Source organism: Oncorhynchus mykiss, chromosome 11, assembly GCF_013265735.2.
Source record: "Oncorhynchus mykiss isolate Arlee chromosome 11, USDA_OmykA_1.1, whole genome shotgun sequence".
In the NCBI taxonomy this organism is placed as follows: Eukaryota; Metazoa; Chordata; class Actinopteri; order Salmoniformes; family Salmonidae; genus Oncorhynchus; species Oncorhynchus mykiss.
Genome location: NC_048575.1, coordinates 74312491 through 74334242, shown reverse-complemented (window position 1 = coordinate 74334242; position 21752 = coordinate 74312491). Strand labels below are relative to the sequence as shown.

The window sequence follows — 21752 nt, the reverse complement described above, 5'->3', positions numbered from 1 at the left end:
CCTAGTGCTTATTTGTCTCTATGCAACTTCCTTTATTTGAAAGGATTTGACGATGGTTAGTTTGAGACTAAAAACAGTGCAACGGGTAATGATAGGCCTACACAGTTGAAGACAATGACGCACGGGCCCCAAGGACTATAAGCAAAGTAGCAAAGTTGATGGATACCTTCGAGACAGTGGATTGATGCATGTTGTATATATTACTATTGTTATTAAAAATGTGCCTGCAGTGCCATATAAGACATGTCAAACTCACAGAGGGCCGAGTGTCTGTGGGTTTACGCTCCTCCTTTGTACTTCATTGAGGAATTAAGGTCACTGGTTAGTAAGGAACTCTCCTCACCTGGTTGTCTGGGTCTGAATTGAAAGGAAAAAACACAAACCAGCAGACATTAGGCCCTCCATTGAATGAGTTTGAAACCCCTGATGAAAGAGGACACTTCTTTTGAGCCTAAAATAAAGAAAATAGAATAAAGAAATATGTAGACCCTCCAGCAGTTGAGACTTTACGATATTATAATAGCACTATGGCTCCAGGCTATTTTTTTAAGAGTCAGGCGTCACACAGACGTTAGTCAGGTGTTCAATGGTAGGCGATAGCCAGATGGTGGTGCTGTTGCTCCTCCTGAATTCTGGCCTGTGAATCTTGGTAGCAGCAATGACCAACTGTGTGTGTGTGTGTGTGTGTGTTCTAGGTTCCCTGCTGATCTTCTCTTCACAAGTTCCTCCAGGGAGCTGTGGAGGATGGTGCGCATTGGGGGACAGCCTCTGGGTTTCGGTAAACTACCTTTTAATCCATCCTCTGAAAGACCCACTATAAGTAGGTTAGGATCATGCCCAACTCTAACGTGGGTAGACTGACACTGATACTACAAATACTTCATTGTTGATCTCTCCATCTCTCTTCTCTTCTCCAGACGAGTGTGGCATTGTTGCCCAGATATCCCAGCCCTTAGCCGACAACAACATCTCAGCCTATTATATCAGCACCTTCAGCTTCGACCATGCCCTGGTGAGCAAGCCTTTAGCTGCTGATGTGACAGGCACTGGCACCCAGCTTTACACTACAGAACATGGAGTACAGAACTTTAGAAGAGGGTATGTTCTGATTCTGACCAACAGAGGGCACTGTTCACCCCTGGATAAAGGGTAGCGTGTAGTTTAATGACTGTGATAGTTATTTTATCCAAGAATACAGTAGCAGGTGTTTGCAACGGGGCTTATAAACATCACAAGAATGTCAGCAGCGCTATCAGATGACAGAATGAACGTTTGATTTGTCAGAGGATGCTAAATCAACCGCTTCCTGTGGACTTTCCAGCTTTTGTTGGTCTGACGTGTCTTCTGCACTATCTGCATAGTTGACACCTGAATGACACTGATAGTTTGACGTGAGATACCTGACTGAGAGATAAGCTGTCAGTCAGAATACTTCTCATGCTGAAGACAATCAGATTATAAATGGAAAACCATCCATATTGCGGAACCTGACATATTGCTTCCGGACAAGCTAAACAAACACATTCTTCGCCCACTTTGAGGATAACACAGTGCCACCGACGCGGGCCGCTCCCGCTGTAAGCTCTAGTTCTCCGTGGCCGACGTGAGTAAGACGTTTAAGCGTGTTAACCCCCTCAAGGCTGCCTGCCCAGATGGCATCCCTAGCCGCGTCCTCAGAGCATGTGCAGACCTGCTGGCTGGAGTGTTTACGGACATATTCAATCTCTCCCTATCACAGTCTGCTCTCCCCACTTGGTTCAAGATGTCCACCATTGTTTCTGTACCCAAGAAAGCAAACGTAACTGACCTAAATGACTATCATGAAGTGCTTTGAGAGGCTAGGTTAGGATCATATCACCTTAGCTGTCACCCACTGCAATTTCCATACCCCCCCAATACATCCACGGATGATGCCATCACACTGCACACTGCCATATCCTATCTGGACGAGGAATACCTATGTAAGAATGCTGTTCATTGACTACAGCTCAGCCTTCAACATAGGGCTGTGGCGGTCATGACATTTTGTCAGCCGGGGATTGTCAAGCAAATAACTGCCGGTCTCAAGGTAATTGACTGTTCATTACGTGAACACATTTAGCCTACAAGCCACAGATGCAGACCTTTGGAACATCTACATTTTAAAAAGTCTAATAAATCAATTTAATATACGCCATCACAATACATCCATTATTTATTTTGGCTCATAGAAACATGATATGAAGGGACAGAATATCCAGAAGGCCAGAATAGCATACTCTGAGTTGTCAGTATGTCAGGCCCCAATATGGCTATGGGCTACACTAGTTAATTTAGCAGAGAAGATATGCCTAAAATTCTGTGGCATTATTTTATAGTATGAACAATACAATTGAACTGAATAAAATAGAAAGGATATTTTCTCCAAACGGTTTGAGAGAGTGCGCACATGCCGCTATTCTGTGTTGAGCGGTGAACAAAGAAACAGGAACTCCTATCTGCAAAATCTAGAGTTGTGTTTGCAACTTTAGTTGTGATAAAAAATTTGGGTTATATGTTAAAACGTTTTATACATTCTAAGGCTGCATGATGCGGCTAATGATGATTTTGAAAAAAGTTGCATGAAAGGCATGAACTCTGCTTAGTTTTTTGTGCAGGTTGCACACACTTCATCAGTCTGTCATGCACAATTTGACAAGCACTTGATAATCTTCTAACCAGGCTTCCAGCGTAATGCCATCTAATAAATCCATGCCTTTTGTAGCCAAAGTGGCTGTTGTGCCCTGGGGCTGAATATTTTAATTCCCTTCTCCCAGTTGCCGTGCTCCGAAGCACCTCTCCCTCACATGGCACGCTTAGATAACTAAATTCTTAGTAGCCAATGTCCGTCACGTGATCGGGTCCTTCTCACAGGCATCTCATCTAAAAAAAGTAGGCTACAAGTGAATACCGACATATCGGGATGCATCTGCGCACGTCCTTGTTATTGAATTCTGAGACGCATATTGAAGATGTTAGAAGAACTGTCCACATTTAACCTTCAACAAGATGAGTAGGCCTAACGAACATTAAAAGCACTAGCATATGTCAATCCACTCTCCTCCATTAGTACAAAAGTTAACCTATTCTAAAAGGTGTCCTTCTGTGCAATAAAGAAATATTCCAAATATACTCTGGGACAGTTGTGGGATGTGATAGATCCCAAATTAATACAACCATATGCATTAAATAAAACACTTTTAAAAGCAATGTGGCTGATGCAACACGTTTAGCTTAAAATGTTTATAAACTATTAGGCTATTTCTTCATATTTCTAAGCACAGCAATGCGCACATAGCAGTTGGCTATAAGCGCAAATAGTCAAAAAATGCAATTAACTAATGACCATCAGCAGCATCAGAGCTTGAAGAAGCCTAGTTACCATGACCTAAATGGTCACATGGAATTTGACTGCGGTCATGACTGGTGACCTCCGGTGTGGTGGTAATACTGTCACCGTAACAGCCCCACTTCAGCACCATAGTACCCTCCAAGCTCATCATTAAGCTCGGGACCCCCAGTCTGAACCCTGCCCTGTGCAACTGGGTCTTGGACTTCCTGATGGGCCAACCCCCAGGTGGTTAAGGTCGGCAAAAACACCTCCACTATGCAGATCCTCAACACAGGGGCCCCACAAGGATGTGTGCTCAGCCCCCTCCTGTACTCCCTGTTCATCCATGACTGCGTGGCCACACACGCCTCCAACTCAACCATCAAGTTTGCAGACAACACAACAGCGGTAGCCTGATTACCAACAACGACGAGACAGCCTACATGGAGGAGGTGAGAGCTTTGGCGGAGTGGTGCCAGGAAAATAACCTCTCCCTCAACGTCAACAAAATGAGGAGCTGATCTTGGACTTCAGGAGACAGCAGAGGGAGCTCGCCTCCATCCAAATTGAAGGGCCACAGTAGAGAAGGGGAAAAGCTTCAAGTTCCTTGTTGTACACATCGCTGACAATCTAAAATGGTCCACACACGCAGACCGCGTGGTGAAGAAAGCGCAACAGCGCCTCTTCAACCTCAGGAGGCTGAAGAAATTTGTCTTGGCCCCTAAGACTCTCTTTACAGATGCACCATTGAGAGTGTCCTGTTTGACTGTATCACCGCCTGGTACAACAACTGCACCATCGTAACCGCAGGGCTCTCCTGCGGGGGTAACACTCCTGCCCTCCAGGACATCTACAGCACCCGGTGTCACAGGAAGGCCAAAAAGATCATCAAGAACCTCAGCCACCCGAGCCACGGTCTGTTCACCCCGCTATCATCCAGAAGGAGAGGTCAGTACAGCTGCATCAAAGCTGGGACCGAGAGAAGGAAAAAGCTTCCAGCTTAAATAGTCATCACTAGCCAGCCTCCACCCAGTACCCTGCCCTGAACTTAGTCACTGTCACTAACAGGCTACCTACCGCCTGGTTACTCAACTCTGCACCTTAGACGCTACTGCCTATGTACATAGACATGAAACACTGGTCACTTTAATAATGGAACACTGCTCACTTTAATAATGGTTACATACTGTTTTTCCCATTTCATATGTACAGTTGAAGTCGGAAGTTTACATACACCTAGGTTGGAGTCATTAACTCGTTTTTCAACCACTCCACAAATGTCTTGTTAACAAACTATAGTTTTGGCAAGTCAGTTAAGACATCTACTTTGTGCATGACACAGGTCATTTTTCCCAACAATTGTTTACAGACAGATTATTTCACTTATAATTAACTGTATCACAATTCCAGTGGCTCAGAAGTTTAAATACACTAAGTTGACTGCACACACACACACACACACACACACACACACACACACACACCGGCAGGTAGGTGGCAGATAGCCTAGTGGTTAGAGCGTTGGACTAGTAACCGGAAGGTTGCAAGATCGAATCCCCGAGCTGACAATGTCAAAATCTGTTCTGCCCCTGAACAAAGCAGTTAACCCACTGTTCCTAGGCCGTCATTGAAAATAAGAATTTGTTCTTAACTGACTTGCCTAGTTAAATAAAGGTAAAATAAAAAAGGCACTCCATCTCAGTGCTAGAGGCGTCACTACAGACACCCTATTTCGATTCCAGGCTGTATCACAACCGGCCGTGATTGGGAGTCCCATAGGGCAGCGCATCATTGGCCCAGAGTCGTTCGGGTTAGGGTTCATTGTAAATAAGAATTTGTTCTCAACTAGTTAAATAAAGGTTACATAAATACTAGAGCTAATGAGGCAAGATTTCGCCTGGCATAGAAAATGTGTTCACTCGTCTGGACACTGTCGTTCAGAGGAGCTAACCAAAAACACAGCTAACACAATCACTTCAAACTAAAACTGGAAAGACTGCAAACTAGCTGTATTTAATTTCGTTTGACCTTTTTGTAAATGACATTTCTTTGTACATAGCCATAAATTATGGCAGCTGATTCATGATTAATGTCGGAGAGACAGACAGCAAGGTTTATCTAAATCTCCGCTGTTGAAAACGAAATGTCAGTCTAAAAGAAATGTGAGAATGACTAGATGTTTTTTATAGTGGAGATCAAGTTTATTAAGTGCCTGGCTGGACTGATGAGACTGTGGATTGCGCAGTCAGATGGAACAGAGTAAATAGGCATTTCAACATCATAGATTTAGCCGGTGGTAAATTGTGGAATAGACAACAGTTGGCATGGGGTTTTAATCTATCAGCATTCACGATTAGACCTGTTGTATAATGTTAGATATTACTGCACTGTTGGAGCTAGGAACACAAGCATTTCGCTACACCCGCAATAACATCTGCTAAATATGTGTATGTGACCAATAACATTTGATTTAAGATGCTGATGGAGTAGGAATTGGACCCATATTCCATTCTGTTCTCTTCTCCTGTTCTACTGTAGGTACCTGAAGAGGACATAGTGAGTGTGACTGAGATGCTCCGGCAGCACAGGAAAGAGCCAGCCTGCTGATGGCGACCTGGCGGCTTGGTCCATACTACACCCCTCTCCGTGTCCTGGGGCAGTACAGGTCTGAAGAGAGATGCGAACTCCGTGCCTAGACTAGCACTGCAGTGTGAGCAGTATTAACCATAAACTTTGTTGCCATGACCACCAAAAGCGCTTCAAGGAAGGGGTGTCTGAAGAGAGCCTCTTGTCTTCCCAGAATTCCTTGGGAAACTCATTGTTTGGACGCTGCCAGGACCCCTGACCAATGGGACAAGGGGATTGGTGAACAGAAGTACTGTTGTGATGATGGTAACACTGTACTTAAGGCCTGCAGATATAATGCATTATGATGCGGTTATGTTTTCATTAGAAGACTTGTTATAGGCATATATAACCCCCTCATGTCTTGTTATCGTCTCATTAAGATCCTGACTAAAATAACAGCCATCGAGTCATAGCCCATGCCTTGTAATAACGCATTATAAAGGCTTGTACATGTTTATAACATGTAATAATGCATAATACCCGCAGTTTATAAAATGTAACCGTGATGGATTTTCTTATGCTACGTACCTGCTTGCCGCAGGGCACAAACATGTTACTAGTACTATAAACAACACGACTGTCTTCCAGTGCTGTTTATATCGTAATGCTGTGTCAGAACGCCACCCTTTGTGTCAAAGGTCAAGTTATTTCATGGTTGAGTGAATTATGTGAAGCACAACTTTTGCATTGGTAAAACACTATTCTCCATTGGTGCTTTTCGTTTTCTTTTTTCGCCATATCTTCACAAATAGTAAGGCACATAAATGGGCTAATCGCACCCCAATAACTGAAGCCGCTCAGTGATGTCGGCACAAGTCTTATTTTGGACAATCACATTAGAGAAAAAAAGACAAGGTAAAGTTTGAGGTGTATTGGTGGAAATTAGTGTTAATTGTTAAACATATCAGAATGATATTTTCTTGGAAAAACATTCGCAGGCAATACTAGGGGAAAAAAATAACATCCCATAATTATCCAGGTTAAAGAGTAGCTTTATTCTCTGATGCAGTTTCAATATCAATATTTTTTTTAAGGGTCAACATTTCTGTACTTTATTGTCTTATTCTTCAATTTTCTTTTTCAATTTGCACAATTAAGACATTTCTTATTAAATAATGTATTGGTTCTGGACTTCATTATGGATACATTGTCACCTCATTTTTTCCTCAGTTAACATTTGATTGTTAATTTACTTTTGTATGGATGAATTTACACTAAAATACAGTGCCTTGCGAAAGTATTCGGCCCCCTTGAACTTTGCGACCTTTTGCCACATTTCAGGCTTCAAACATAAAGATATAAAACTGTATTTTTTTGTGAAGAATCAACAACAAGTGGGACACAATCATGAAGTGGAACGACATTTATTGGATATTTCAAACTTTTTTAACAAATCAAAAACTGAAGAATTGGGCGTGCAAAATTATTCAGCCCCTTTACTTTCAGTGCAGCAAACTCTCTCCAGAAGTTCAGTGAGGATCTCTGAATGATCCAATGTTGACTTAAATGACTAATGATGATAAATACAATCCACCTGTGTGTAATCAAGTCTCCGTATAAATGCACCTGCACTGTGATAGTCTCAGAGGTCCGTTAAAAGCGCAGAGAGCATCATGAAGAACAAGGAACACACCAGGCAGGTCCGAGATACTGTTGTGAAGAAGTTTAAAGCCGGATTTGGATACAAAAAGATTTCCCAAGCTTTAAACATCCCAAGGAGCACTGTGCAAGCGATAATATTGAAATGGAAGGAGTATCAGACCACTGCAAATCTACCAAGACCTGGCCGTCCCTCTAAACTTTCAGCTCATACAAGGAGAAGACTGATCAGAGATGCAGCCAAGAGGCCCATGATCACTCTGGATGAACTGCAGAGATCTACAGCTGAGGTGGGAGACTGTCCATAGGACAACAATCAGTCGTATATTGCACAAATCTGGCCTTTATGGAAGAGTGGCAAGAAGAAAGCCATTTCTTAAAGATATCCATAAAAAGTGTCGTTTAAAGTTTGCCACAAGCCACCTGGGAGACACACCAAACATGTGGAGGAAGGTGCTCTGGTCAGATGAAACCAAAATTGAACATTTTGGCAACAATGCAAAACGTTGTGTTTGGCGTAAAAGCAACACAGCTGAACACACCATCCCCACTGTCAAACATGGTGGTGGCAGCATCATGGTTTGGGCCTGCTTTTCTTCAGCAGGGACAGGGAAGATGGTTAAAATTGATGGGAAGATGGATGGAGCCAAATACAGGACCATTCTGGAAGAACCTGATGCAGTCTGCAAAAGACCTGAGACTGGGACGGAGATTTGTCTTCCAACAAGACAATGATCCAAAACATAAAGCAAAATCTACAATGGAATGGTTCAAAAATAAACATATCCAGGTGTTAGAATGGCCAAGTCAAAGTCCAGACCTGAATCCAATCGAGAATCTGTGGAAAGAACTGAAAACTGCTGTTCACAAATGCTCTCCATCCAACCTCACTGAGCTCGAGCTGTTTTGCAAGGAGGAATGGGAAAAAATGTCAGTCTCTCGATGTGCAAAACTGATAGAGACATACCCCAAGCGACTTACAGCTGTAATCGCAGCAAAAGGTGGCGCTACAAAGTATTAACTTAAGGGGGCTGAATAATTTTGCACGCCCAATTTTTCAGTTTTTGATTTGTTAAAAAGGTTTGAAATATCCAATAAATGTCGTTCCACTTCATGATTGTGTCCCACTTGTTGTTGATTCTTTACAAAAAAATACAGTTTTATATCTTTATGTTTGAAGCCTGAAATGTGGCAAAAGGTCCCAAAGTTCAAGGGGGCCGAATACTTTCGCAAGGCACTGTAGCTTAGATATGGGTTTGAGGCATTACACATGCTTTGTCAAACTAAGTTATGCAATGTCTTCATGACAACCGTTGTGTTTCTTCAGTCTTGTTGAGTAGACTTGTAATCTATATTAGATGAGTGGGTGTGCATTTAAATGGGAGGAGAAAGTTCCACACTAAAACATGATATTTTTATAGAAATTCTAAGAAAATGTGACATTTCCTTTATTGGTTGTGGTTGAGACACCACTTATACACCACTCGTATATTAGAGTTGATCAAGTCATCATAAGTGTCTCCTTCGGACACCAGCACAGAAGAACTCTAACAGACTTACAATATGTTTGGTAAATATGTTTACTGTACTCTTACAACAACAGTTAACCATTTGTGACATACTTGGATTGTTAAAAGAATAACCTACTATTGTTGGTGATTGTCAAGTTTTTGTGTGCATGTGTAAAGTGTGTGTTAAGTATACATACACACTGTGTAGCAAACACTGTAATAACCATGTTGCCCTTCACCAGTTTTACTCAGTGTCTTTCTAGTGATCATGTTGGAGACAGCACGTGCAGCACCCCACTCTGGAAATGTGGACAAGTATCAGAAGGCTTTAGAACAAACCATAGAGCTTTCCAAACTGTCAGATCATGAAGCTGGCATCCTCCTGACTAGTTACGTAAGTAACAAGATGGAATGGAGGTGGTTCGGTCAATATTTTTGCCCTGAGACCTGTTTAATTGCATTAGCTCCCCAGGTTAGTGACTGGGCTTTATCTCAGTGGGCTAACCAAGTATTGAGGGACTGTAGGGAACCGGGGGTCACCGTAGTGACGGCCTCTTCTGGCGAATGCATTTCCCAAATTCCCCATGATTCGAAGTGATGACTTAACCATATGAGATCACGTGGGTTTTCTCAGAACTGCCCGTCGCAGTGTCACAGCAATTATTGTTTGAAGCTCAACTTTCTGCCAATATTCCACAGGGTTAGACAGTGATGACTGTTAACCCACATGATTTCATATGCTTTTCTCAGAACTCTATTATTCATGGGAAAGCTGTAACTACAGTGTAACAACCACCGACTCAGATCAAAGGCTATGACGGTACCTTTTTACACTGCTCAGCATAGTTCTGAACTATACTAGAAAACAGGTCAATTGCACAAGGAGAATGTCAGTGAACTGATTTGAATTCCCCCCATCGTGTTTGCAGATGAAAACAAATGGCTTCCTGAACGACCAGCAGGCCCCCAGCATGGATGGTGTTCCCTCAGCAACCATCGCTGGCTCCACCCCTAAGGAGAAGCTTCGGAACATCTCCAACAAAGCCATGATCTTCCACTGGCACATCGACATGGTAACCAAATACATGACTAACATGTTGGAGGACTCAGATAATGACACTCAGATTCTTCTGGGTCTCCTGAGCGATTCCAGGGACCGTCTCAAGAAACTCTCTGGCCGCGTAGAGGTGCTCCTGCAGATTCTGGACCCAAACACACCCACTACTACGTCCACTAAGCCCCAAGACGTGCTCTGTGATGACTATGAGAAAAAGCTCTATGGCTGGGCTGTGCTAAACGGGCACAAGGAATTTCTGGCCATGGTGTTACAGGAAGTTGCTGGCTTTAAGGATAATACTGTGTGAGGATTATACAAAGTGGTTGTTTGTCAACCAAGGGTGATTTTAGGATATTTATTCCAAAATAATCAGGTATTTCATGTAACGGAACAATCGGGACAAAGGCCAACCGCCAATAATATAAATGTGAAAGAGAAGAGTTTGATTGCTGCACAGTATATATTTTATATCTATTTTTTAATTTATTTTTTGTTATTATTTTTGAAACAGTCCAGAACACGGTCCTGAAACAGTCTTGAATCAAATTCATTGGTTTGCTCTTACAGTTATCACATTTTGAATTCATATTTAAGCTACTCAGTTCACTCTCTTTAAGCTATTTTGTCCTTACTGCTCCTTGTCTATGGCGCCTCAATTATTCCCTTATGCCCCACACATGGCAGATACATTGAGGTCAATGAGGTAGTGGACGGTAAACACAAGTAAACCCAGATTAGGGTTAGGGATCTAATTACCCACGAAGCTCAGGGATTTTGCTCATCATTTTGTTTATGATAACATCCCTGGTTGAAGGTAGCCTGGTCGAACGAGTCAAAATTGAAGGAGCGTCTCCTCCTGACTGAGCTGATGCACAGCGGTGATGGTGGTTGTGGTTATAGAGTGAAGCAGAACCACGGGAAGTGGTACAGGCACTTCCCAGACAGTGAAAGGTTGTGTCCTAAATGGCACTCTATTCTCTAGTGAACTACTTTTGACCAGAGCCCAAGTAGTTCACTAAATTGGGAATAGGGTGCCATTTGGGACGCAGCCACTGCCTCCCTAATCAGTCACATCTCATGACTTCCTCCCTGCATCCTCACACACAACAGATCGCAGGCTGACGTCTGTCAGTTTCATTCTGATGCTGGATACTAAACCGTTGGCTATGCTATAGATGGTCATTGTATACTACAAATGTATGCATTTGTGTACTGTAGGTTGTTTTTAGGTTGCTTAATGGCCTATTTAACTGTACACTATATGTATGGGTTTGTGTTTAAACTTGCCACTTTTGGTCTCTTAGCTACGTGGTGGCCTTTTTATAAACTGGACATTTGTGTTCAATTTGCACACAAAATGTACGTGTTCAATTTGTCATGCGATTGATATGAACACCTCAAAAAGAAGAATCAAATGGGTGATGTTCCCTTCAAGAACTGGAGCTGTAGGTAGTAAACACTGTAAATGTTATTCATATTTAATATAAAAACAATATGAATACAGTAATGAATGACTACTTTTACTGTATTTGTTTTGCCATTCATATTAAAAGCTCGGTGTAGCCAAAATTCTGTTTTTCCTTTTGTTTTGTATGAAATGTGTACAACAGCTGATGAAACAAACACTGTACATGTGAAATGAGATCAGTGTTATTTCCCCAATGGTTGATGGTTGAAAATCAACACAGAACCTTAAATTCAGCTGGTTCTGCTTGGCTGGAGCTGTGGATTGCTTCAGGACATCACCAGGCAAAAATAATAAAGACTCTAACAAACGTCTTTGCCAATAACCGCTAGCTTTCAAGTTACATATTCCTACTATTAAGCTTCCCTGCTTCACTTCTATGGTAATGCACTGCTCAGGTCCACTTCCCCGCTCCAATTCTGTGTTCTCACCCTGATCTGCTTCACCTGTCTGTGTGATTGTCTCCACCCCTCTCCAGGTGTCGCCCATCTTCCCTATGATGCCCTGTGTATTTATACCTGTGTTCTATTGCCAGTTGGTTTTGTTTGTAAAAACCTACCAGTGTTTGTTTACCTGCTCCTGCCTGGTTTCCTGCTCCTGTTTTCTAGTCCCTCCAGGTTTTGACCATTCTGCCTGCCCCGACCCTGAGACAGCCTGCCGTTTTGTACCTTACCGTTCTGGATTACTGACCCCTGCCTTCCCTAAGACTGCCTGCCCTTCTGGACCGTTTACACCCTTTCTGGATTACTGACCCCTGCCTGCCTTGACCTGTCGTTTGCCTGCCCCTGTGGTTGTAATAAACTATTGCTACTTCTATAGTGTCTGCATCTGGGTCTTACCTAAACGTGATATGTGGTTAATGCACTGCTCTGGTCCCCTTCCCTGCTCCACTCAGCCTGAGCGAGATTATTATTTTCTTATAACTTTTTGACCATTTAATGGAAAACCAAACTCAGCAAAAAAAGAAACATCCTCTCACTGTCAACTGCGTTTATTTTCAGCAAACTTAACATGTGTAAATATTTGTATGAACATAATTCAACAATTGAGACATAACATTAACAAGTTTCATAGACATGTGAGTAACGGAAATGGAATAATGTGTCCCTGAACAAAGGCGGGGTCAAAATCAAAAGTAACAGTCAGTATCGGTGTGGCCACCAGCTGCATTAAGTACTGCATTGCATCTCCTCCTCATGGACTGCACCAGATTTGCCAGTTCTTGCTGTGAGATGTTACCCCACTCTTCCACCAAGGCACGTGTAAGTTCCCAGACATTTCTGGGGGGAATGGCCCTAGCCTTCACCCTCTGATCCAACAGGTCTCAGATGTGCTCAATGGGATTGAGATCCGGGCTCTTTGCTGGCCATGGCAGAAAATCCTGTCTTACAGGAAATCACGCACAGAACGAGCAGTATGGCATTGTCATGCTGGAGGGTCATGTCAGGATGAGCCTACAGGAAGGGTACCACATGAGGGAGGAGGATGTCTTCCCTGTAATGCATAGCGTTGAGATTGCCTGCAATGACAACAAGCTCAGTCCGATGATGCTGTGACACACCGCCTCAGACCATGATGGACACTCCTCCAAATTGATCCCCCTCCAGAGCACAGGCCTCAGTGTAACACATTCCTTCGACGATAAATGCGAATCTGACCATCACCCTTGGTGAGACAAAACCGAGACTGGTCAGTGAAGAGCAAACGAACCCGCCGTCACTGTCTGGTCCAGTGACGGCGGGTTTGTGCCCATAGGCAACGTTGTTGCCGGTGATGTCTGGTGAGGACCTGCCTTACATCAGACCTACAAGCTCTCAGTCCAGCCTCTCTCATCCTATTGCGGACAGTCTAAGCACTGATGGAGGGATTGTGCGATCCTGGTGTAACTCGTGATGTTCGGATGTACCGATCTTGTGCAGGTGTTGTTACACGTGGTCTGCCACTGCCAGGACAATCAGCTGTCTGTCGTGTCTCCCTGTAGCGCTGTCTTAGGTGTCTCACAGTACGGACATTGCAATTTATTGCCCTGGCCACATCTTCAGTCTTCATGCCTCCTTGCTGCATGCCTAAGGCACATTCACACAGATGAGCAGGGACCCTGGGCATGTTTCTTTTGGTATTTTTCAGAGTCTGTAGAAAGGCCTCTTTTTAGTGTCCTAAGTTTTCATAACTTTGGCCTTAATTGCCTACCGTCTGTAAGCTGTTAGTGTCTTAACAACCGTTCCACAGGTGCGCGTTCATTAATTGTTTAAGTTTCATTGAACAAGCATGGGAAATAGTGTTTAAACCCTTTACAATGATCTGTTTAGTTATTTGGATTTTTACTAATTATCTTTGAAAGACAGGGTCCTGAAAAAGGGACGTTTATTTTTTTGCTGAGTATATTACAGCAAGTAACTTACTTGTTATCCAGAACAATTTGATATATTGAGATAAAAACAGCTGGACTGGGCCTTTAATAGATGATTACACACAACATAACAAACATGGCATTGTGAATGTATTCTGGTTCATAAATCTCATTGAATATCTTCAGCCTGAGCCAAACTTTCTGTAGTGGCAGTTGCGTCACTTTCTTGCACGTCAACTTCCTGAAGTTGAGAAATAGGTAGCTGTCATGGGAATAATACCAGGTGATTCAGTGGATATTCAGACATGTAACTCATCGGCCACGAAAAAAGTTTGGTTAAGCAAATAACCACGTAAAAGGAAACATCTTAATTGATTTTTCTGATGGGTTTTCACCTTGTGTGATATCACATTGTAAGATATGAAGGAAGTTGATCATATCCTCATAACTTTTTTTCAACATATGACGAAGCAAGATGAATATAAGACTGTGACCACTGTCAATGGGCTGAGCAACTCATTCTTGGCTAAACTGACAACATAAGCAAGGAAAAACTAAATATATAATGACATATGAGATTTTATATGTGAAGTTAACTGCAGGTAATATTATGCAACACCTGTGTCCACAACTACATTCAATTACAACATATTACAGAAAGAAAAGTTTAGCAAATTATTCACAAAAAGACCTACTCGAAAACCATGTGTACTTTAATTCAAGTCTTTCAGTATTGTAAAATATTGCTGTAATTTTGCATTGACTTCTTTCCCAGGACTTCTTAAAGCATTGTGCATATTGGTGATGATGGTCACTCTGGAGGCTGACTCTTTACACCGAATGAAATCACCCAGGGGCTGCAGGGTCAAGGAGCTAACCACTCTCACCAAAACACTCATCAATGACAGCCTAACCAGCTATGTAAGTAGCTACATCTGTCCTAATATGCCATTTAACAGACGCTTTTATCCAAAGCAACTTACATTGAATATATAAAAATGTTGTATGTGATCCCAGCAGGAATTGAACCCACAGCCTTACTTGGACTTGCTAGTTCTGCCATTCTCTTACCAACTAAGCCACACACACACCACCTGAACCAAACAGTCTTCAGTAGCTATGTTTCCATTAACTTCCCCATGGATTTTTGTTGTTGTCTATAAATGCGATAATTGCCTTCTAGGGTGCTTTGCCATTTCACAATTTTGTTTCGATAAAAACAGCTCGTCAATGACGTCACCTAACAATTGCGAAATACTTTTAAAGCTACGCAGGCGCGTGAAGTTTCGAATAAAAATGTGGTGGTTAAAGTGTTTCCGTTACTCATTTAGACAAATTGCGCATTAATAAATTGGAGACAGCCTGTATGCCCTCCCACCTATCCGTGGCATGCCTCAGGTACCCCGCGAAAGCCAGCATGGATAGAATGCAATAATTTACTAATGTGTGTCATATAATAATTATCATGTGCCAACGTATCGCCAAGGTCCGTGCCATGGTGAAATTTACCCTCATGAAGATCTGAAATAATTGGATGTTGAAACTTACCAGCCAACCAGAAAAGCAAGGCGATGCAGTTCAAAAAAGAAAGTACTTTGCCAGCATTACGCATTTAGAATGACATGTGGAGTGAAAGTTGTGGTTACATGATGACAACACGTACCTTCAAAAGTAATCGGCAATCATCATTTAGAAAAACTGTTTCCATCGTCATTTGTCGCAATTAAGTTCGACAAAAGAAAAATCCACCTGTAGAAAGGATAAAAATGTTGTCCATCTTTAGAAAATGTCTCCAATCTTCCGTTTCCATTACACGTGATTTTTCTGCCAACATTGCTTTTGTCGAATAAACCTGGGTCAATAGAAACCTGCCTACTGACTGACTTTAGTAACCGTGTTTACTTACATACGGTACCTGTACAATTACTACTGTTCTGTTCCCTTGGGTCCCATCATGATCCTTTCAGTTCATTACTTATTGATCCACGCAAATTCCAACGTTTTCCTTTCTGCCAATTTGGAGAAAGACAAGTCAGTTCATGGGTCAAAATACCAACTGTTGTTACTGGGATATTAATTGCCCTCTTTATTTAACTGAGACATTCTGTCCATGATAAATAACAACTGAAAAACATTGACTTAAAACAGAATGTACTGAAGACATTCCATCATGTCAGAGTACATATTTATGGTCTATTTTCAAATATTTTTTTCCACAGATGGCAGCCAATGGACAGAACCAACCTTTTGCCCAGGGGTTCCCAGATCTGGACCTCAACAGTACCTCACCTTCCCCTCTGGAGAGAGCTCAGTGTGGGCTACACTTCATTGGCAAGGCCCTGAAAGAAGTCCTCAAGGACCAAGAGAGTGACCTGAACCCAGATCACATATCAATGCACAACAACCTGAATGACTCTGTTACCATGGTGGGGAGGCTATCTGCCTGTCTGAAGATAACCATTGGGGTTGACTGCACACGGAAGCCAGCCCATCCCGAGATGCCCAAGCCCCCCTTTCAGAGGAAGCGGTGGAGCATTACCCTGCTGGAGGAGTCGCGGGACTTCCTCGTTTGGGTGGAGTCTGTAGTGGATTCCAGAATACCATTGATTCTATAAATCACTGAATTATATTTTATTTATTATAATATGAATGTATTTGGTGAATTTAATGTATTTATTCATCTTAAATGCTATTTATTCATCTTAAATGCTATTTATTCAAATGTTATGGATGCTTTCTTTTAGTACAAAGTTTCAGCATATTACCAGCTCATGTCTATCTTGACTACAGCAACAGCATTTCTGTTTTCTTATAAAGCTGATTTGTATCGGAAGTTCTGCAATAATAATAATAATACCATTGCCAAACAGTGTCATGATGACATAGTTCTAATAGTTTGTGCTAAATGAAACAGTTTGCATACTTAGTGGACAGGCCTACACTGTGTTCTCTTCCCATGTGACAGTCATTAATCAAATAGCCATGAATGAACATTTGTCAGGACCTTAATATATTTTCTAATTACAAGACAGATTCTGTTTTCACAGCCTTCAGGATGATTAATTGTTTAGCTCTGGCTATGTTCCCCAAGTGGATAATTTAAAGGCATGGAGAATTATTATATCTGCAGAGGGCTACTGTGCATCCCAAATGGCACTCTATATGGGGGCGGCATGTAGCCTAGTGGGGAGGCAGGTAGACAAGTGGTTAAAGCATTGGGCCAGTAACCGAAAGGTTACTAGATCGAATCCCCGAGCTGATATGGTAAAAATCTGTTGTTCTGCCCCTGAACAAGGCAGTTAACCCACTGTTCCTAGGCCATCATTGTAAATAAGAATTTGTTCTTAACTGACTAATTAAATAAAAATATACCTGCACCCTACATAGTGTATAAATTACAACCACTGACAGCCCCTTCTTCAAATCAAGCGAGATGCTTCAAGCTCATCAAACACTTCTGAAATTGATGTGACACTGTCCAAGTTTCTTATCCCCCACTTTGTGAAAAACTAAGATGTTTAAAAAGTTTTCATTTTGTCATACTGTATATTAAAATATGCCAATTCTTGTTGATACAGCTCTGACCCCCGATAAACATTATCCAATATATAGAATGCTTTCATAGTGTGAAATACATCAACTTATTTAATAAAATACTGAGAATTATTCTGAAAGGGTCTGCGCAATGTAAACTGTGAGCCGATAACTTTCACAGTCACTTTATTAAATAACCAGTCAGTCAATATTCATGCACCACTACACACAAAAGTAGACACATTCTTTATAGTTTGTTTTTATATTCAACAATAAGGACTAAACAACCAATAACAACCTTCAGTATATCGTCAGGCATTAAATACAGACCTTTATAACATGGGTCGTGTTCATTTTGCACCGAACAGACTAAAACATGTGAGACTCAAACATTTTTAAACATTTTCTGTTGCGTGCCCTAATGAACATGACCATAATGTGAAACAATGGCAGCATGAGGTGAATCCTAACTGGTCTAATGAGCCCTGATGATCATCACTGATGAAGTTATGAAGCTATGCACTTATGAAGTGTAAATAATATAGCTATATCACATACAGTATTTGTCCATTGTTGTGAGGTTACGATAGTGTTCTTCAGAGCCATATGTAGAGACTGTTACTCTCATTACTTTATCAAAAGGTTCAACATGGCGTCCGTTATTGTCAGTCAAATCCCCTCTATACAGGGTTTGGTGTTCTTGGTGGCTCTCATCTGTTAAGCACCGTATGGTGTCTGACGTTTCAAGGCCATTATGTCGACACAAGATGAAGGGGAATCCCGTCTTCCCACGGAGTATCAAGGTGTGTCTCTTGGCTCTTAGTTGGACTCTTAAGTTCTTTTTACATTCTCGTAAGTCCCAGACAACCATTATTAGTTTCAATACAGTCTCGTAGGACCCAGAGGACCATTATTAGTTTCAATACAGTCTTGTAGGTCCCAGAGGACCATTATTAGTTTATATACAGTCTCGTAGGTCCCAGAGGACCGTTATTAGTTTCTATACAGTCTCGTAGGTCCCAGAGGACCATTATTAGTTTCAATACAGTCTCGTAGGTCCCAGTGGACCGTTATTAGTTTCTATACAGTCTCGTAGGTCCCAGAGGACCATTAATAGTTTCTATACAGTCTCGTAGGTCCCAGAGGACCATTAATAGTTTCTATACAGTCTCGTAGGTCCCAGAGGACCATTATTAGTTTCAATACAGTCTCGTAGGTCCCAGAGGACCGTTATTAGTTTCTATACAGTCTCGTAGGTCCCAGAGGACCGTTATTAGTTTCTATACAGTCTCGTAGGTCCCAGAGGGCCGTTATTAGTTTCTATACGGTCTCGTAGGTCCCAGAGGACCGTTATTAGTTTCTATACAGTCTCGTAGGTCCCAGAGGACCGTTATTAGTTTCTATACAGTCTCGTAGGTCCCAGAGGGCCGTTATTAGTTTCTATACAGTCTCGTAGGTCCCAGAGGACCGTTATTAGTTTCTATACAGTCTCGTAGGTCCCAGAGGACCGTTATTAGTTTCTATACAGTCTCGTAGGTCCCAGAGGACCGTTATTAGTTTCTATACAGTCTCGTAGGTCCCAGAGGACCGTTATTAGTTTCTATACAGTCTCGTAGGTACCAGAGGACCGTTATTAGTTTCTATACAGTCTCGTAGGTCCCAGAGGACCGTTATTAGTTTCAATACAGTCTCGTAGGTACCAGAGGACCGTTATTAGTTTCTATACAGTCTCGTAGGTCCCAGAGGACCATTATTAGTTTCAATACAGTCTCGTAGGTACCAGAGGACCGTTATTAGTTTCTATACAGTCTTGTAGGTCCCAGAGGACCGTTATTAGTTTATATACAGTATCGTAGGTCCAAACAATCATATAGGCAGGAGTTCGGGTGGACTTTCTCCATAACAGTATTTTGCTTGTGGATTTCTGTAGGTATTTTCATGTTGGACACTCTTCAGGAGCAAAAAGAGAGGGTAAACACAACCATTAGAATGTTTTACATCAATCTCTCGTGCCATCTCTGCATGACAGGATGTGGGTAGGGTCAGGGAGTGATCAGAGAAATGGGCCCAGATTCACAAAACCTTAAGAATACATTTCTCATTAACTGCCATTTTTTTCGATAAAAGCTAGCTAAATCAGTTGCCTAGCAACACACATCTTAAGAAGCTTCATAAGAAAATCATTCAATCTTGTTGAAGAATTGCACTTACAAACTAACTTATTTTTTTCTTATTTATTAAGAAGCTTCTTACATTTTTGCGTAAGAAGTGTTTTGTGAATCTGGGCAAGGTTATCCTTGTTTGTTTCATGTAGACAACTCAACCTACCTGCGATGAAGTCCGACACTTGGCTAAACACAGCTCAAAGTGGTCCTCCACGGCTGTGAATAGGTTCTGGAAGCCATCTGCAGCTCTGTTCAGGAAACTCTCTAGAAGAGGTTGCTGAGAAGGAGAGAATATGAGAGAGAGAGAGAGGAGTAGAGGTGCAACAGTCAGATCAAAATCTGGTACGTCTCACATGGATTAGTCATAATACAACCCCTGCAAAATGTTCAGATGAAAACAACGTAAAGTTAAAGATGTCAGGGTAAGATAGAGATCTGACTCCATTGCCCGAAAAGCCATGCACCCAAAAGATGTACATGCAAAAGATGCAAATTCTCATTTGGAACAAAACATTTTGCTGTTGGATGCAGCTCAACAACAGTGCCACAGCTTGAATACCTTATCAGGCTGGAGGCAGCAGGACACACAGTGCTCGTAGATGTTGCAGCAGCCGTTGGCCAGACAGCTTTTACAAATGTACTGTTTTGAGCTGGGGGCATTGACATTACAGCAACCATTCACCAGCAGATCGTTTCTGTCACACACATAACCTGTGGGGACATTCACATGTACAATGGATTAGTGACTTGAATATTGAAGTGGTATTTTATAATACCTCAATATAGGGGCTTTTCTCACATCATCTTTCCTTAAAACGCATTGGGGAAGAAGAACAGAGGGGAGGGACCTTGGGCATTCTTCTCAAATATGGTTGAAAAGAAGGTGAGGAGATTGTGAGGAATCACAGAAAAAACTGTTGGAGAAAGAGGCGTTATTCCCTAAGGGATAACAAGTGAGTGAATGAGTCCAGTTAGGTTCATAACTCACCCAGTTCATCTGTGAGCAGCGTTTTGCCCTGAATGGAGTTCCGGCACTGAGTGATCTGCCTGCTACTGTTGCCCAGGTTGAACCTGACTTTCCATGGGATCCGGTGATCCGGGTCCCTGGCCTCCAACAGGTTGCGATCCCGTATGGTTCTCTCCTCCTGCATAACACATCACAATATATATCTCACACACACATCTTGTATAGCCAAAAGTCAAGACCTTGCAGCATGACAGATAGATAGTCAGGTGTGGTTTGACAAACTAGTATAGCCTAGAGCTGGACCTCATATCAATCAAATGTATTCATAAATCTGTGTTCTGTGGACTAAATATAAACATGAGATGTCAAGAGTTTAAATACCTGTTTCAGGGTGCTGGTTAGGAAGTAGATCAAAGACAGTCCAAACACCACACCTAGCACCCAACGTTTTCTCAGTAACCTTCTTAGCACCATGGCATGACGTTATTGGAAGATCCCTGATTGGATTGCAGCAATGCTAACTAGATAATATTAGCTGGATAAACCATATGGTAGCTAGAAATTTCTGGTTCAACTGGGGTGTCTGGTTATGATTGGCAGTTTAGAAATCACGTTCAATAAATGAGCTTCGTTTGGTCAACACCACAACCTAACCCATTTTGCTGGCTAGTTAGCAAAGCTAGGCAAGAAACCGTGGTAAATAACGTTAGCTAGCTATCTGTATATAAATACGCTGTAGAGAAGGACCACAGCTGTGCTAGTTAGGTAGCTACAAAGTAACGTACACATTCGCTAGCCGTTTAAGATAAAGACTGCTTTGTTAGCCTGCGTCGCTGTAAACAAGCTTACGATGCTAGGCTAACTACTCACCCAGCTAGCTAGACTGACAGTTAACATTAGCTAGCTAACGTTACCTGCCGTGAGATGCATTAGCTAGTTAGCTGGCTATAACTCTACAAAACAACCCCTACTGACAAATAACATATATTGTTGACGTTGCCTTCAGATAAATGACCGAGAAAGCTTAGAAAATAAGCAACGTTTTCCCCATGAAATCTGACGTCCACCATCAAAACAATTCCCTAACACGGATGTGTGGTGGGAAAGTGAACGCTGATTGGCCGAGT

The 21752-nt window shown here is 42.1% G+C and overlaps 2 protein-coding genes across 2 annotated transcripts in view; one reads left to right on the top strand and one right to left on the bottom strand.

Moving 5' to 3' along the window:
- The window catches only part of LOC110535112 (cytosolic arginine sensor for mTORC1 subunit 1), a 30093-nt gene extending 22980 nt beyond the window's left edge, over window positions 1-7113 (top strand). Inside the window, exons 7-9 of the mRNA XM_036936300.1 lie at window positions 696-778; window positions 918-1012; window positions 5888-7113. Coding sequence (XP_036792195.1) covers window positions 696-778; window positions 918-1012; window positions 5888-5956 — 247 coding nt within the window. The 3' untranslated portion in view covers window positions 5957-7113. The remainder of the gene's footprint in view (window positions 1-695; window positions 779-917; window positions 1013-5887) is intronic.
- A 10548-nt stretch (window positions 7114-17661) lies between these two features.
- spring1 (SREBF pathway regulator in golgi 1) lies at window positions 17662-21712 on the bottom strand. The gene is made up of 5 exons (XM_021622138.2): window positions 21007-21712; window positions 20647-20803; window positions 20218-20369; window positions 19822-19935; window positions 17662-19443 (listed from the first exon to the last, which is right to left on the bottom strand). The coding sequence occupies exons 1-5, from the start codon at window positions 21097-21099 to the stop codon at window positions 19360-19362; spliced, it is 600 nt and encodes a 199-aa protein (XP_021477813.1). The 5' UTR covers window positions 21100-21712; the 3' UTR covers window positions 17662-19359.
- Window positions 21713-21752: the final 40 nt, after the last annotated feature.